This window comes from Acinonyx jubatus, chromosome E4 (genome assembly GCF_027475565.1).
Source record: "Acinonyx jubatus isolate Ajub_Pintada_27869175 chromosome E4, VMU_Ajub_asm_v1.0, whole genome shotgun sequence".
In the NCBI taxonomy this organism is placed as follows: Eukaryota; Metazoa; Chordata; class Mammalia; order Carnivora; family Felidae; genus Acinonyx; species Acinonyx jubatus.
Genome location: NC_069395.1, coordinates 47,598,539 through 47,615,683, shown reverse-complemented (window position 1 = coordinate 47,615,683; position 17,145 = coordinate 47,598,539). Strand labels below are relative to the sequence as shown.

At 38.8% G+C, this 17,145-nt stretch overlaps 1 protein-coding gene across 5 annotated transcripts in view; it reads left to right on the top strand.

Moving 5' to 3' along the window:
* The window catches only part of SOAT1 (sterol O-acyltransferase 1), an 82,383-nt gene that overhangs the window by 61,438 nt on the left and 3,800 nt on the right, over positions 1-17,145 (top strand). For all 5 annotated transcript variants that reach the window (XM_015075519.3, XM_027074327.2, XM_015075518.3 and 2 more), the window contains 9 exons: positions 1,474-1,581; positions 2,462-2,744; positions 3,466-3,544; positions 4,056-4,137; positions 4,416-4,461; positions 5,124-5,253; positions 7,763-7,860; positions 8,993-9,091; positions 10,393-10,528. In XM_015075519.3, the coding sequence (XP_014931005.1) occupies positions 1,474-1,581; positions 2,462-2,744; positions 3,466-3,544; positions 4,056-4,137; positions 4,416-4,461; positions 5,124-5,253; positions 7,763-7,860; positions 8,993-9,091; positions 10,393-10,528 (1,061 nt within the window). The remainder of the gene's footprint in view (positions 1-1,473; positions 1,582-2,461; positions 2,745-3,465; positions 3,545-4,055; positions 4,138-4,415; positions 4,462-5,123; positions 5,254-7,762; positions 7,861-8,992; positions 9,092-10,392; positions 10,529-17,145) is intronic.

Genomic DNA, 17,145 nt, shown 5'->3' with positions numbered 1-17,145 from the left:
CATCTAGGCGCCCCAAGAAGGCCAGTTTTCTGGACCTGTTATGTTATATAGAATACAGTTACAGTATTTGCCACACTGTTGTTTGAAGAAATTTATCTTTTAAAATCTGTGTCTGGGGGGAAATGCAGGCTTTTCACATAAAAGGGAAAATAAATGATTTTGAACATTGTAATGAAGGTTTTAATGATAGAATTGTGCTATATAAAAAAATAAAATTCAAGTATCCGATAATTATAAAACATTTTTCTTTAAGTTTATTTATTTTTGAGAGAGAGACAGAGTGTGAGTTGGGGAGGGGCAGAGAGAGAGGGAGACACAGAATCTGAAGCAGGCTCCAGGCTCTGAGCTGTCAGCACAGAGCCTGACGCGGGGCTCGAACTCACAGACTGTGAGATCATGACCTGAGCCGAGGTCTGACGCCCAACCGACTGAGCCACCCAGGTGCCCTTATAAAACATTTTTGTAACCAAGGAAATAAATATTTTATGGCTCAGGTGGGTTTTTATTAGAATTTGAAGATTCCTAATCCAGGGCAATCTAAAATACCATCGAAAAGTTATTTAGATGATGAGCACACATCTTTGCAAAAACAAAGCTAAACAAACTTGTTTTAGTCAAATATAAAAAATACCTATTTAAGAAGGTGTCATCTAGAAAGTCATTGCTGTATTTTAAAAGTAGCCCTATCTTAAATGAAAAGATCAATGAGGATAGAAAATAAAAGCATTTGTAAATGGTTAAGTTTATAGATATGTAGGGTAGTGGTTGATTATCATCGTTATAGAAATGCATACATATGAATTTTTTTTATGTTTTTGAAAAATGTTTGAGAGAGAGAGAGTGCAAGCAGGGAAGGGGCAGTGAGAGAGGGGGACAGAGGATCCAAAGCAGTCTCTGCATGACAGCAGCGAGCCACATGTGGGGCTCGAACTCACAAATGGTGAGATCACAACCTGAGCCAAAGTTGGACGCTCAACAGACTGAGCCACGCAGGCTCCCCACATGTGTGTGAATCTTAACATGTTGGAAATAGATAGCACTTAATGTAAGTTAAGTGTAGGGAGTGGAATGTAAGAATAAGATTTAAAAAAAAAAACTTGTAATCTTTGGAATAGCTTTTGTGTTTTCATTGCCTTTTGCCTACTTACAAAACAGCCACTTCTGGCAGGTTTTCAAGAATGCCCATCATTTGTTTTAAATGTTTGATATCCATGCTATTTCTAGAAGGCAGTATCATTTTATTAGAAAGAACTTTATGCTAAGCTTTTACATTAAGTTTTTACCTTGGTCATGTCATTGACTATCTCTGCTTCAGATTTAATATTCTGTGATTACTACTGGAGATGTTTGCTCGTGATTACTAGTCAAGGGTAGATTGATTAAACCCCTGCCGAACTGCCTTAAGTGTTTGATATGTGGTGTTTTAAAATTAAATATAGATAATTAATTTATTGGTTTGAACTGCATTTACAGCGAGCTGTTTGAGGTGGACCACATCAGAACAATATATCACATGTTTATTGCCCTGCTCATTCTCTTTATCCTCAGCACACTCGTAGTAGATTACATTGATGAAGGAAGGTAAGGCAAGAAAACGAACGTTTGGCTAGTCCCTGCATGGGGTGTTGGGAGCTTTTGTGACGTTTAAATTTTGGTAAATTTTGGTGATTTGGTTAAGTTTGCTTCAGGAAATCCCAGAGCAGCTCACTGGAGGATGAGATTCCTCTCTCTCAAGAGCACAACTAAATGGAATATTGGAAGTTTCATTCGTTTTATTTTTCAAATGGTCTTTTTTAGTACATTTTAGCAGTTTCTAAATAATTTTCCTAAATGGGAAAATTTTGTATATACAGTTTATCAATTTTCTACGATGGTATGCATTTCAGGTTGTTACTAAAAATAAGTAGCTTATTGGAATTATGCTTGAAAAACATTTCTTTTTAATGTAAGAATGAAATTGTAACTTTAAAAATGATAGGGTGGTAATCATACATTGACTTATGTGCATTATTAGAAAGTCACATTTTGACATAATGGTTTAATAGTATATTAGTAGAGTTTTGAATTACTCCTATTCTTAAAAATCATCTTTTGGATGTAACAGTGATTGCTATTTCAATACTTTAGATATTAACTTTATAATATCTTAGAACTGAAAATTTATGAATGTTAGAATCTAATCACAAGAAGTTTAAAGTTTTATTCTTTTAGGTTATCTTGGGTACCTTATGTTCAAAAACTATATTATGTTAGGGTTTTAGAAAATTTGTTGTTGGGATACATTGTGAAGCAGAGGCTTTGGAGCAGTTCTCTCTCTAGCACAGCTCTTACCTCCACAACTAGAGTAGATTAATGTTGTTGTGTTTCCTAAGGTTCAGAGTTTTAGGTCTGAAAGTTTGGGATTCTGTGAGTCAACGCACATTAAAAATTTGTGTTCTTTCTCTGTGCTTCTTCTCCCTAGGCTGGTGCTTGAGTTCAATCTCATGTCTTACGCTTTTGGCAAATTTCCTATTGCCATGTGGACGTGGTGGACCATGTTCTTGAGTACACTTTCAATTCCCTATTTCCTCTTTCAACATTGGGCCAGAGGCTACAGCCGGAGTTCTCACCCAGTGGTCCATTGTCTCATCCATGGCTTCCTTTTCATGGTCTTCCTGATAGGAGTTCTAGGTTTGGGACCAACATATGTTGCATTAGCTTACACGCTCCCACCAGCTTCCCGGAGCATTGTCATACTTGAACAGGTAAGGTTTTGAATGTTGCCCAGTGCAGTGCAACTTAGTTATTTTAACTTAGTTAAAATAATACTGATGTTCTGTTATTTTTAGTTGTATTAGTTGGATACATCTTTCTATCTGGTTCTTTGTGCTATTGTGTATAAAATTAAAGTGGTAAACTAGATCATCTCCTATCTTAAAATTCATACTAGTTTCAGTATCCTCTGATTCTTGGTAATTATATTGAACTGTGCTGGGTGAATTCAAATTTTGTTCTTGAACACGTGTAGAAATCATTTAAAGTATAAAATATTTTTGTAATTAAAAACTCTACCTTTGAGGTGTCCGATTCATTGTTCTGTCATATAAACGGTTCCCATCTGAATAAAGGATTTATTTTGTTCATACACCCTTTAGAATTTTCTGACTTACATTGGCTGTCTGTAATGTTCTGTGTGACTAATGGGAAGGACTATTTCAGGAAACTTTGTTTGAATAGGTTTTTTGTTTCTTACCGTAATACGGTTGTGATAGATAATGCTGTTAGATGCAAAATAATTTGAGTAATAACATGTCCTTCCTTAGAATTTGTTTTTCATTTGTTTTATTCCATAAAAGTGAACTTGAGTTGGTGTATGCAAAATTAGGAAGTTCTTTATATGATTACAATCTAGTGATGTTCTGGGGTTGCTTATGGAGACAAGACAATGGTAGAAAATTCATCTTTTCCCCCCCCCTCCTTTTGTAGATTCGTTTCATAATGAAGGCCTATTCATTTGTCAGAGAGAATGTGCCTCGGGTACTAAATTCAGCTAAGGAGAAATCAAGTATGTAATTTCATTAGGTCAAGGATTATTCAATAGAATATTTCAACCTTTGGTATTTAGTGGGATGGCTTATTACATTCTGTAGACGTTATATGTTCGATTTCAGATATGTAGGATCCATACTGATTTGGAAGACTGTCTTACTGTTTCCTGATTGTCCCATTTTGCCTTCGTACCTACAATTGAAAAACATGGATCACCAGCCTCTTACACTTGGTCTTATTTTTATAGGATGTTAATAGACTCATTACACCCACGTGTGCTTCCCTTTGAATTGCTGCTTCAAACTCTAGAAGGTATTTCTAAGTCACAGGAATAACTTAGTTTAGACAGATCGGTAATATTGAATCCATATAAGAATAAGAAGTCTTCATCTGGGGAGATCAGGAAGAAGTGACGTGGGCTAAGAGAAGTCATTTTATTCTTCCCTATTGTGTGCTTTCTTCTCCCTTTTAGTTTTGCCAGGAGAAGTTGAAGAGTGTCTGATCTAACCACAGTTTTCCTTTTCCAGAGATTGTTCCAGTACCCACAGTCAACCAGTATCTGTACTTCCTGTTTGCTCCTACCCTCATCTACCGTGACAACTATCCCAGGTAATGGTAGCGCGAGGTTCGAAGAGTGTTGAGCACCAGAAGTGTAGCCTGAGCGAGGTGGGATAGTAGGCAGGGGCCAGTTCATATAGGGTTATAAAGAGTATAGGATGAGTTTTAATTCTCATGCTGGCACGGGAAAGCCCCAAATGGTGATTCTGGCAATCCGATTCGATTGCAGTAATTCTGGACAGAATTATACAGGCATTTCCTATGCCAGAAATGATGTTCTGTGTTCATTAGCTTTCTTTAGAAAACTTACTTTGTTTCTTCCTTTTTAGGACTCCCACTGTAAGATGGGGTTATGTCGCTATGCAGTTTTTACAGGTGAATTTTTTCTTTAACCACCTGAGGTTTCTTGATTGGTGGGAGATGGGGATTCAAATTTATAATACTAATTTAATCTGTTGAAGCTGTTGGTAAATTCTTGTCATCTGGGGACTCTAGAACGCTTTTTGAAGTCTTTTAAAATGTTACCAGTACAGTAAATGGTATTTGTTTTGTCAACATCAAAAGTCATTTCTTTCCGTAAAAGGATTTATTTTAATTAAGTCATTTCATTTGGTAACTTTAGTAAGCCTTTACATTTATTTCTCCCTCCCCTTATGGTTTTTTATTTTGGGAAATATATGTGTGGGTATAGTTTGAATGATAAGAATCATAAATCCCAGAAGTTTCCATTTTAAAATCTTGTCTCAACCAAATACCCATTTATGAAGTAAGTTCTTCTGTTCTGGGTTTTATGTAGCAGGATAAGTAGGTTCCAAGGGTTTGGTATGTAATTTGGTAAAGGCTTGAGAGAAGGTATGATAGAAACTAGGCTTGAGTAATATCTGTGAAGGATTGTAGGTTGGCAACTTTATGTAGTAGCATTAAATGGAACATAGATGGGAACATCAGTCTGAGGGTCACATTTCTCTTCTATTGAAGGAAAAAAATCCCCGTCTTTCCTTATCAAGCCATGATTAGTATGTCCTTTTATTTTCCAGGTTTTTGGTTGCCTTTTTTATATGTACTACATCTTTGAAAGGCTCTGCACCCCCTTGTTTCGGAATATCAAACAGGAGCCCTTCAGCGCTCGCGTTCTGGTCCTATGTGTATTTAATTCCATCTTGCCAGGTAACATGGGTACTAGTTAATGTGGCTATTGATGCAGGAAAAAGAGGGCTATTGAATATGCACTTTTTTGATTTACCTGCTTTTTGCTATGAACTCATCTGTACATCTGTACCCATGTCACCCTCTTTCTGTCTCCTAAGTAAGTATACTTCCAGTTTCAGCCCAGTCTTCCCATTTGTCTTCTGACTTCCACTCAAGTTTTGCTTTCTGTGACTGTGGATAGTCCATATTTACACCTGATCTTCCCGTTCACTGTCCACTTCACTGTAATCTTTCTCCGACTCCATCCAGGCCGCAGACATGGCCTTTATTGAAATCACTGGTAACCTCCTGATTCTAAATCCGGTAGATGGTTTAGCCTTTATCCTGCTTCCTCTCCAGGAAGCATTTGTTGGATGCTGTCGACCACGTTTGGAAACCTCTCACCACCTGTTCTTACTCTCCTGTCTTTCTGGCCATACCTCTATCTCCTAACTTCATTCATTCCACTTAGTTCTTTTTTTAGAGATGTAGGAGTACCAATTATGTGCCAGGTGCTGTGGACCTAGTAGTGAACTGGACACACATACTCTACTCTCTGGAAGCTTGCATTTTAATTATATTTACAGTTTCCTTTACTTTCTTTTTTCTCTACCTCTTAAATGTTGGTTATGTCTTTTATTACCTTCCTTCTTCCTTTCCCTCTCCCATGCTCCTAGGTAATCCTTTATGATTGTCCCCTGAGATTTACTCCAATAAATTATTTTATCTGTCCCTCTAATAGAATATGTATTAAATGCATATCTTCCTCACTAGGCTGCAAATTCCTTGAGATCAAGGATTGTGTCTTACAGCCCGTCAGCCAATCACAGTCTTTCCGATATTGTCTAATACATAATAGATGCTCCATAAATATGTTTTGATATTTTTTTAATAAACAGGTGAATGAAAGGGGTAGGCGTATAAACGGATATTTTACAATATAACGTATAATTTATGTTACAACGTAATATATATCAACTGGGATGAACAAGGTGCTGATGAACTTCGCATCACATCGGACATGACATTTGATACTGAGTTTTGAAAAAACAGCTAGATGTTTGGCAGAACTGGTGGAAATGTGCTTTTAGGTGGTGGGATGGAAGCAGAGGCATACGGAGGATTTTAGGATGGCAGGAGTCCAGTCATGGACAATGTTTACAGCAGTGCGAGTAGAGTCAGATCGGTTAACTTGGTCACTTTGGACATTTTGCTGGATAACTCCGTTTGGGGAGGCTATCTTGTGTATTGTAGGATATTTAGCAGCATCCCCACCTCTCTAATTAGATACCAGTAGTACAGCCTGTATCCCTTGAGTCGTGACAATGACATGTGTCCAGAATTGTCAGATGTTCTCTGAGGAGCAAAATCTCCGTTTTTGTTTTTGTTTTTGTTTTTGTTTTATCTTTATTTATTTTTGAGAGAGACAGAGTGTGAGAGGGGAGGAGTAGAAAGAGAGGGAGATACAGAATCCAAAGCACGCTCCAGGCTCTGAGCTGTCAGCACAGAGCCCGATGCAGGGCTCAAACTCGTGAACCGTGAGATCATGACCTGAGCTGAAGTCGGATGCTCAACCCACTGAGCTACCCAGGTGCCCCCAAATCTCCCACAGTTTTAAGCAGTTGGTTTAGAGGAATGCATGAGGGCCAGATTTTAAAAGGCCTTGGGTACCAAGTTAAGCTGTACATCTAGGCATTTCTTTTTTTCTTTTAAAATTTTTTTAATTTTTATTTTTGAGAGAGAGAGAGAGTGTGTGAGCAGGAGAGGGGCAGAGAGAGAGGGAGACACAGAGTCTAAAGCAGGTTTCATCTAGGCATTTCTATTAAAAACAGGCTGGGTCATGGGGGGTACCTGGGTGGCTCAGTTGGTGAAGCGTCTGACATTGGCTCATGTCACGATCTCTCGGTTTGTGTGAGTTTGAGCCCTGCATTAGGCTCTGCACTGACAGTGTGGAGCCTGCTTGGGATTCTCTCTCTCTCCCCGCCCTCCTCCTCCCCCTCCCCCACTAGCATTCCTTCTCTCTCAAATCAGATAAACTTAACAAATGACCTAGCCTGGTTTTTTTTCTTTTTATCTTGAAACCCACTTGGAAGGTAATTATTGCTTTCTAAAATTAAAATCACTTTCAAAAGAACATTCTGTCATCACTTGAATGGGTAAGCTGGAACAGTAACTTTTATTTTACAGAAAAATTACGACTAATCAAATGGTGACATAAAATTAATTGCTGGGGGGGTGCCACGGTGGGTCAGTCCATTAAGCGTCCGACTTTGGCTCAGGTCATGATCCTGTGGTTCGTGAGTTTGAGCCCCACGTTGGACTCTGCTGTGAACGCGGAGTCTGCTTCAGATCCTCTGTCCCCCCCTCTCTCTGCCCCTCTCTCATTTGTGCATGCACTCTTTCAAAAATAAATAAACATTAAAAAAATTAACTGCTAGGTATATGAACGATTTGGAAAGACTCTTAATATTGTTCATCTTATTTTTAGGTGTGCTGATACTGTTCCTTATGTTTTTTGCCTTTTTGCACTGCTGGCTCAATGCCTTTGCTGAGATGTTATGCTTCGGTGACAGGATGTTTTATAGGGTAATGTATACTTGCACTTCTCTTTCTTTTCCCGTTTTTCTTAAGTACTTCCATCTTCATTGTTAAGTATTTGAACATTGTTGGCTACTAGCTTTCTAACATAAACGTTGTGAAATTTTTTTCCATGAGTTTTACCAACATTAAGTCCGAAATTCTGATACTGATGCAGTTAGCACAGCCTCACAGCCACATCTTCTACCTCTAATATCTGCCCCCTTAATAAAGTGTAAAGTTTCTGCTGGTACCTGTGTGGGTGATGAAGTGGGAAAGCAAGTGTCCAGAGGGCATCATGAGACTTTGCTGATCCTTCATCCGAAATTGGCTCTCTGGTGCCGGAGGAGTGATCTTAGCAAATTGTGTAGGATTGTGTCATAGTTCATAAAGGAAATCACTTTTCCCTCCTTTATTTTGAAAGGCCTCAATTATGCTTAAGATAGTATTCTTATACTTGCAAAGTTGGAATTAAGCTTCACACAGGAGCGGGGTTGCTCACAGTGTTCTGTGACCCTGCCTAAAGCCCTCTGGAGTTTTGTTTCTTCGTGGTTCATCTGGCAACACCCAAAGCCTTGCACTCCTTTCTGAAAGAAACTGGGAGTGTGGGTTGTAAATTGTAGCTTTCTGATTCCATTGGTTTGATCTGAAAGTAGGGAGCAAGATATGTATGAAGGCGCACCGGGACTTGCAGGTAACCATTGTCTCACTCCCTTGTGCAACGTAAATTTTGTCACTTGTGGTACCAGTGGATGTTTCTTCAGGTTTGCACACTAAGTGTACATGACCTTAGAATTCTCTCCTTGTGTTTTAGCAAGGTAAGGGGATTTGCTGTTTAGATGAACCTTAGATTTAATAATTCTGTATGTTCTGTATCTTCCATCGTAACTTCTTTAATAATGAGACAAATGAGCTTAGGGACTTCAGAACCAGAATTCATGTCTTATTGAACACTAATAACCAAAATGCCTTTTAAGTTTTTTCTGACGTCAGTGTATGGACTAACAAATTATAACACACTGGATATTATGTTGTGTGCGTGTGCTCTTTAGGAACGTTCAGGGTGTTTTACTTTGGTTCTCTGTGTATGTGTGTGTGTGTGTGTGTATGTAGTTCTGAACCTTTGCTTTTTTTCCCTCAGGATTGGTGGAACTCTACATCATACTCTAACTATTACAGGACCTGGAATGTGGTAGTTCATGACTGGCTATATTACTATGCTTACAAGGACTTTCTTTGGGTAAGCAGCAAGATTTAGTTCATGTTCAAAAAATGGAGATTCTTTTCCAGAAGGTATTAGTATTGTGCCGCTGGAAGAAGTTATACTTAGTTGTCTTCAGTTTGCTGTGGGCCATTTAGGTCTATATGTCCAAGAAACCTTATGCTTTGAACACTACTCCTTAGAGACTAGTATGTACAATTACTAGATCTAATACCATGGTTTTGCTTTGGGTTTTAGTTTACATGGTTACAGTAAGAACGCATGGAGGATTTTGGAGACGTTGAAATCATCTACCAGTAATGGATCATTTCTTTGAATCTGATTGCCAACAAATAATCTAGCTTCTTGGTTTTTGTTTTTGTTTTTGTTTCTTTGCGAAAAAAGGGAAACATTTATGTTTGGTGTATCTCCAGTTGGTGATATGTGTCTTTGAGACCTTCTTTAGAATGGAATCTATTTAGACTGATGAAGTGTAATCTTGAATCTCATGATTGATTAATGCTGGTATCTCTGGATTGCAGATTTTAGTTGTTAAGTAAGTGACTGTTGGGTTAAGCAATAGCATGATGTGCAAATAGCGCTATAGTCGAGTGTTCTTTCATTTGTAAATATAGTTTCACTTATGGACAAGGCATGTCGCTTCCTTCCAAATAAATCATAATTTAGTTACCTGTGAAAATGGGGAGGATGCCTGTCCTATCTATCGTACAGTGTTACTCTAAAGGTTGAGATTGGATGTGATGTGTCCATCTATATATGAAAACTGTGGTCTGTGGTAGTGAATTACAAATAGAAGTTACAAATAAGTTTTTGAAAATATGCCTAGATCCTTTGACATTAATGGCTTTGACAATGCCTCATTTTACTAAAATAAGGATTCTTAAGCATTAGATGTTTTTTGTAATTATTTCACTACATTTCATTTAATCCAAAGAGTGGATCGGAAAAATCAAATACAAACATAATTAAATAGGTGCCTTTAGCATGTGATAATTTTAAGTCTTATATACAGTTAACTCTTGAACAACACAAGGGTTAAGAGTGCAGACCCTCCCACACAGTCAAAAATTCGCATATAATTTTTTGAGTCCCCCAAAACTTAACTACTAATCACCTAATATTGGCTGGAAGCCTTACTGATAACAAATAGTTGGTTAACACATGTTTTGCATGTTATACGTATTATTACATACTATATCCTTACAATAAAGTAGGCTAGAGAAAAGAAAATGTTATAAGAAAATCAAGGGTCAGCTGTATATAGTTCATGCTTATTACTTTTTAAAAAATGACTTTTTCCTATTCTCCTTTTATCCTAGTTTTTCACGAAGAGATTCAAATGGGCTGCCATGTTAGCTGTCTTTGCTGTGTCTGCTGTAGTGCATGAATATGCCTTGGCTGTTTGCTTGAACTTTTTCTATCCAGTGCTTTTCGTGCTCTTCATGTTCTTTGGAAGTAAGTATCTTGGCACGCTGTGAGTACTGAGTATCAAGGTAAAAGAGAAATTGAGAAAACACAAGGCAGCATAGAGGCAAGGAGTTAAGATGGTGGAGAAGTAGGGGGATCCCTAGGCTTTCCTCATCCCTCAAACATAGCTAGTATTGAGGTCAGATCACTTGAAACACCCAGGAAATTGATCTGCGGAGTGGCGGAAGAATCTCCACAGTTGGAGGAAGAGAGCTTGGCAGATACTAGGCGAGTGGAAGTGAATTAGGGGAGAGGAAAATGGCAGTGCCATGGAAGGGAGGGAACCCTTTCTGTGAAGAGACAAAAGGGAGAGAGAGAAAGAGAGAGGGATTTAGAAAGTGTGGCACTGAGTTAGCACAAGAGGAAGACTTCTCTGGACCATGGACTGGGGAGCGAGAAGCACCGAGTGTCTAGTTCTGTTTGTGTGTTTGTTTGTTTGCAAACTGCATTCCGAGCTCAAACTCTTGAGGTTTTGGAAGTGCGCAACCTTCTCTGGATTGGAGCTGTTGGCGTGCGCTCCTGGGGAGGACGGAGTTGGTCCTGGAGTGTATAGAGTGGTGTAGAGATCTCTGGGGCGCATTGGGAGGGAACATTCTCCTTCCTGGAGTACTCTTGGAAGAGGGTTTCTTGCCTCCCCAAGGACAAAAGACCCAGTAGGTGCCAGCCAAAGGCCTTTCATCATGAAGGTAGAGAGCCTCTACCCCAGAGGAGGGGAGCGGATCTGTATGATGCTGGGTCCTTTTAGACGCTGGGTTTTGGATCCCAGCTGTCTGCAAGGAGAAGGTGCAGGATAGTTGTAGCACAGGGCAAGCTGACTGCCCTCGCTATTCGGTGAGGACTGCCTGAATACCAGGAGGTATGAGATCCCCGGTCCGGGGTTGAGAGATTGGGATGGCACCATTTCCGCCCCCAACATCAACACTGTGGGACTTCAGAGAACAACACAGCTGCCCCCAGTGGAGGCAGGACTTCCTTACACCAAACCCCACCCCTTTGTGCCTGGCAACTGCTTATTTACTGGAGCAAGACTGGCTGACCCAACTCAACCGCAACTGGCCTCTCCTCCAGACCAGCACAGCCAGCACCCAGCATGCACCAAGTGCACTGAAAATCGAGTGCTTGACAATGACACCTGCAATTCTTTTTTCTTTTTTTCTTTTGGAACCAGGCTTATAGTTTCTTGTTTGTTTTTTTCATTTTCTTTTCTCTCTTTTTTGGAAGGGGCTTTTTTATTTTTTCTTCTTTTTCTTTTTTTTTTCCTTTTTGTTTGGAATCAGCTGTATAGTTTTTTGATTCTCTGTTTGAGAGTTTTTTTGTTGTTATTGTTCCCTTTTGTTTCCTTTTCTTTTTTTCATTTTGGTGGTGGTGGGGGGATCAGGCTTTCCCTTTCTCCTCCTGTTTTCCAGGGTTACTCCAACAAACAAATCAAAACACAGCTAGTTAAAGGTCCAAACACTCCCTCACTGCAGACAAGGAGGAGCCCTGCAGAGGACTGACCAGTGGGAAAGAGCAGCCAGAATGCAACAGCAGAGTGCACTCAGCATATACCAGAAACACTTCCTCGAGTGCCAGGCCCCAGACAGTGTGCAGCCCCTTTTTAACAGCATTACTCTCAGGTCTAGGAAATGTAACAAGATTTTAAAACACACAGAAGACAGAAACTTAGCCAAAGTGACAAGACAGAGGAATTCTCCCCAAAGGAAAGGTCAAGAAGAGATCATGGGTAGGGACTTACTCAAAATAGACAAAAACAATATATCTGAACAAGAATTGAAAACAAGAGTCGTAAGACTACTAGCTAGTCTTGAAAAAAGCCTGGAAGACACCAGAGAACTCTTGCTGCAGAGATCAAAGACCTAAGAACTAGTCAGGCTGAAATAAAAGATCCTATAACTAAGATGCAAAACAAACTGGATACAGTGAAAACGAGGATTGAAGAAGCAGAGGAGAGAATAGGTGATATAGAAGGTAAAATTGTAGAAAATAATGAAGCTGGAAAAGGGAAAGGAAAGTGTTAGATCACAGGGGAAGACTTAGGAAACCCAATGATCCCATGAAACGAAACAATATCTATATCATAAAGTCCCAGAAGAAGAGTGGGAAAGAGGGGCAGAAGGTTTATTTGAACAAATTATAGCTGAGAACTTCCCTGATCTGGGGAAGGAAACAGGCATCCAAGTCCAAGAGGCAAGAGAACTCCCACCAAAGTCAACACAAACAGGCCAACACCATGACATATAGCGAAACTTGCATAATACAAAGATAAAGAGAGAATTCTGAAAGCAGCTAGGGACAAAAGGTCCTTAACCTACAAGGCTAGACACCTAAGGTTAGTAGTAGACCTGTTCACTGAAACTTGGCAGACCAGAAGTGATTCGCAGGAAATATTCAATGTGCTGAATGGGAAAAATATGCAGCCAGGAATGCTTTATCCAGCAAGACTGTCATTCAGAATAGGAGAGATGAAGAGTTTCCCAGACCAGGACACCTGGGTGGCTGGTTCAGTTAAGCGTCCGACTTCAAGCCATGCATTGGGCTCTGTGTTGACGGTACGGATCCTGACTTGGGACTCTCTCTCACTCTCTGCCCCTCCCTACCCCTCTCTCATTAAAAATAAATAAACTTAAAAAGAAAAGCTTTCCCAGACAAAAACTAAGGAGTTCATGACCACTAAACCACCCTGCAAGAAATTTAAAGGGGGTCTGAGTGGAGGAAAAAAAAGACCAAAGCAACAAAGACGACAAAGGACCAGAGAACGTCACCAGAAACACCCGACTGTACACATAACACAATAGCACTGAACTCCTATCTTTCAATAATTACTTGGAATGTAAATGGACTAAATGCTCCAACCAAAAGACATAGGGTATCAGAATGAATTAAAAAACAAGATCCATCTGTATTCTGCCTACAAGAGAGCATTTTAGACCTAAAGACACCTGCAGATTGAAAGTGAGGGGATGGCAAACCATCTGTTATGCTAATGGAGGTCAAAAGAAAGCCGGAAGAGCCATACTTATATCAAACTATTTTAAAGCATAGACTGTAACAAGATGAAGAAGGGCATTATATCATAGTGGGTCTGTCCATCAAGAAAATCTAACAACTGTAGCAACACTTACAATGTGGGAGCACCCAAATATATAAATCAATTAATAACAACATAAACTCATTGATAATAATGCCATTATAGTAGGGGACATTAATATCCCACTAATAGCAATGGACAGATGATCTGACAATGGACAGAAAATCAACAGTGGCTTTGAGTGACTCACTAGATGGGTTGGACTTAACAGATATATTCAGAACATTTCATCCTAAAGCAGCAGAACATACATTCTTCTTGAGTGCACATGGAACATTTTCTGGAATAGATCACATACTGGGTCACAAATCAGCTCTCAACAGGTAGAAAAAAATCTATATCATACCATGCAAGTAAACCACAAGAAAAAATTTGGAAAACTTTCAAATACATGGAAGTTAAAGAATGAGTTAACCAGGAAATTAAGAAATAAGAAAAAAACAAAAAAACATGGAAGCTGTTTAAAATGAAAACATGACAGTCCAAACCCTTTGGGTTACAGCAAAGCAGTCAGAAGAGGAAAGTACATGGCAATTCAGGCCTATCTCAAGAGGCAGGGAAGGTCACAAGTACACAACCTAACCTTACACCAAAAGGAGCTGGAAAAGGAGCAGCAAATAAAGCCTAAAGCCAGCAGAAGAAGGGACATAATAAAGACTAGAGCAGAAATAAATGATACAGAAAAACAGAGTAACAGATCAATGAAACTAAATGCTGGTTCTTTGAAAGAATAAACAAAATTGATAACCCCCTAGCCAGACTTACCAAAAAGAATGAGAAAGGACCCAAATAGGTAAAATCATGAATGACAGAGGAAAAATCACAACCAACAGCACAGAAATACAAGCAATTATAAGAGAATACTATGAAAAATTATATACCAACACACTGGGCAATCTGAAAGAAATGGACAAATTCCTAGAAACCCACACACTACCAAAACTGAAACAGGAAGAAATAGAAAATTTGAGCAGGCCTATAACCAACAAAGAAATTGAATCATTTATCAAAAATCTCCCAACAAATAAGAGTCCTTGGCCAGATGGCTTCCCAGGGGAACTCTACCAGACACTTAAAGCAGCGTTAATAACTATTCTTCTCAAACTGTTTCAAAAAATAGAAATGGAGGGAAAGCTTCCAAACTCATTCGATGAAGTCAGCATTACTTTTATTCCAAAACCAGGTAAAGACCCCACTAAAAAGGGGAATTAAAAGGCCAGTATCCCTGATGAACGTGGATGCAAAAATTTTCATCAAGATACTAGCAAATCAAATTCAACAGTACATTAAAAGGATTATTCACCATGATCAAGTGGGATTTATTCCTGGGCTGCAGGCTGGTTCCATATTTGCAAATCAATCAATATGATATACCACATTAATAGAAGAAAGGATAAGAACCATATGATCATCTCCATAGATGCAGAAAAAGTATTTGACAAAGTACAGCATCTCTTCTTGATGAAAACCCCCAAGAAAGTAAGGATAGAAGGAACTTACCTCAACATCTTAAAGACCATTTATGAAGATCCCACAGCCAATATCATCTTCTATGGGGAAAAACAGAGCTTTCCCCTAAGATCAGGAACACAACAACGATGTCCACTCTCACCACTGTTATGTACTGGAAGTCCTAGCGTCAGCAATCAGATAACAAAAAGATAAAAGGCATCCAGATTGGCAACGAAGAAGGCAAAGTTTTACATTTTGCAGATGACGTGATACTCTACATGGAAAACCTGAAACACCCCACCAAAAAACCGTTAGAACTGATATATGAATTCAGCAAAGTTGCAGGATATAAAATAAGCGTAGAGAAATTGGTTGCATTTCTATACCCAAATAATAAAGCAGCAGAAAGAGAAATCAAGGAGTCTATCCCATTTACATTTGTGCCTAAAACCATAAGATACCTAGAGATAAATAACCAGAGATAAATGATCTGTATGCTGAAAACTATAGAAAGCTTATGGAAGAAATTAAGGAAGACACAAAGAAATGGAAAAACATTCCACGCTCATGGATTGGATGAATAAATATTGTTAAAATGGCTGTACCACCCAAAGCAATGTACATTCAATGTAATCACTATCAAAGTAACACCAGCACTCTTCACAGAGCTAGTACAAACAGTTGTAAAATTTGAATGGAACCAGAAAAGACCCTGAATAATCTAATGTTGTAAAAGAAAACCAAAGCTGGAGGCATCAAAATGTTGGCCTTCAAGCTTTATTATAAAGCTGTAATCATCAAAACAGTATGGTACTAGCACAGAAACAAACACATAGATCAATGGAATAGAATAGGGACCCAGAAATGGACCCACAAATCTATGGTGTACTAATCTTCGACAAAGCAGGAAAGAGTGTCCAATGGAAAAAAGATGGTCTCTTCAGCAAATGGTGCTGGGAAAACTGGATAGTGACATGCAGAAGAATGAAACTGGATCACTTTCTTACACCATATACAAAATTAAATTCACAATGGATGAAAGATGTAAATGTGAGACAGGAAACCATCAAAATCCTAGAGGAGAAATCAGGCAGTAACCTCTTTGACCTCAGCCTCAGCAGCTTCTTACTAGACATTTCTCTGGAGGCAAGAAAACAAAAGCAAAAATGAACTATTGGGATCTCATCAAGATAAAAAGCTTCTGCACAGTGAAGGAAACAATCAGCAACCCCAGAGTCAACTGATGAAATGGGAGAGGATATTTGCAAATGATGTATCAGATAAAGGGTTGCTATCCAAAATCTATAAAGAGCTTATCAAACTCAACACTTAGAAAAGAAATAATCCGATGAAGAAATGGGCAAAAGACATGAATAGACACTTTTCTAAAGAAGACATCCAGATGGCTAACAGACACATGAAAAGATGTTCAACATCAATCCTCATCAGAGAAATACAAATCAAAACCACAGTAAGATACCACCTTACACCTGTCAGAATGGCTAAAATTAATAACTTAGGAAACAGCAGATGTTGGTGAGGATGCAGAGAAAGGGGAACCCTTTTGTAGTGTTGGTGGGAATGCAAACTGGTGCAGCTACTCTGGAAAACAGTATGGAGGTTCCTCAAAAAATTAAAAATAGAACTACCCTACCAGCCAGCAATTGTGCTACTATGTATTTATCCAAAGGATACAAAAATGGTGATTCAAAGGGGGCACATACACTCCAGTGTTTATAGTAGCGCTATTAACAGTAGCCAATTATGGAAAAAGCCCAAATGTCCATTGATAGATGGATAAAGAAGACATGGTTTACATATACAATGGAATATTACTTAGCGATCAAAAAGAATGAAATCTTGCCATTTGCAACAACATGAGTGGAACTAGAGTGTATTCTAGGCAAAAAGTCTGTCATAGGAAGATAAATATCATTGATTTCACTTGTGGAATTTAAGAAACACAACATGGACATAGAGAAGGGGAAGGAAAAATAAGATAAAAACAGAGAGAGAGGCAAACCATAAGAAACTTTTAACTACAGAGAAGAAAGAGGGTTGCTGG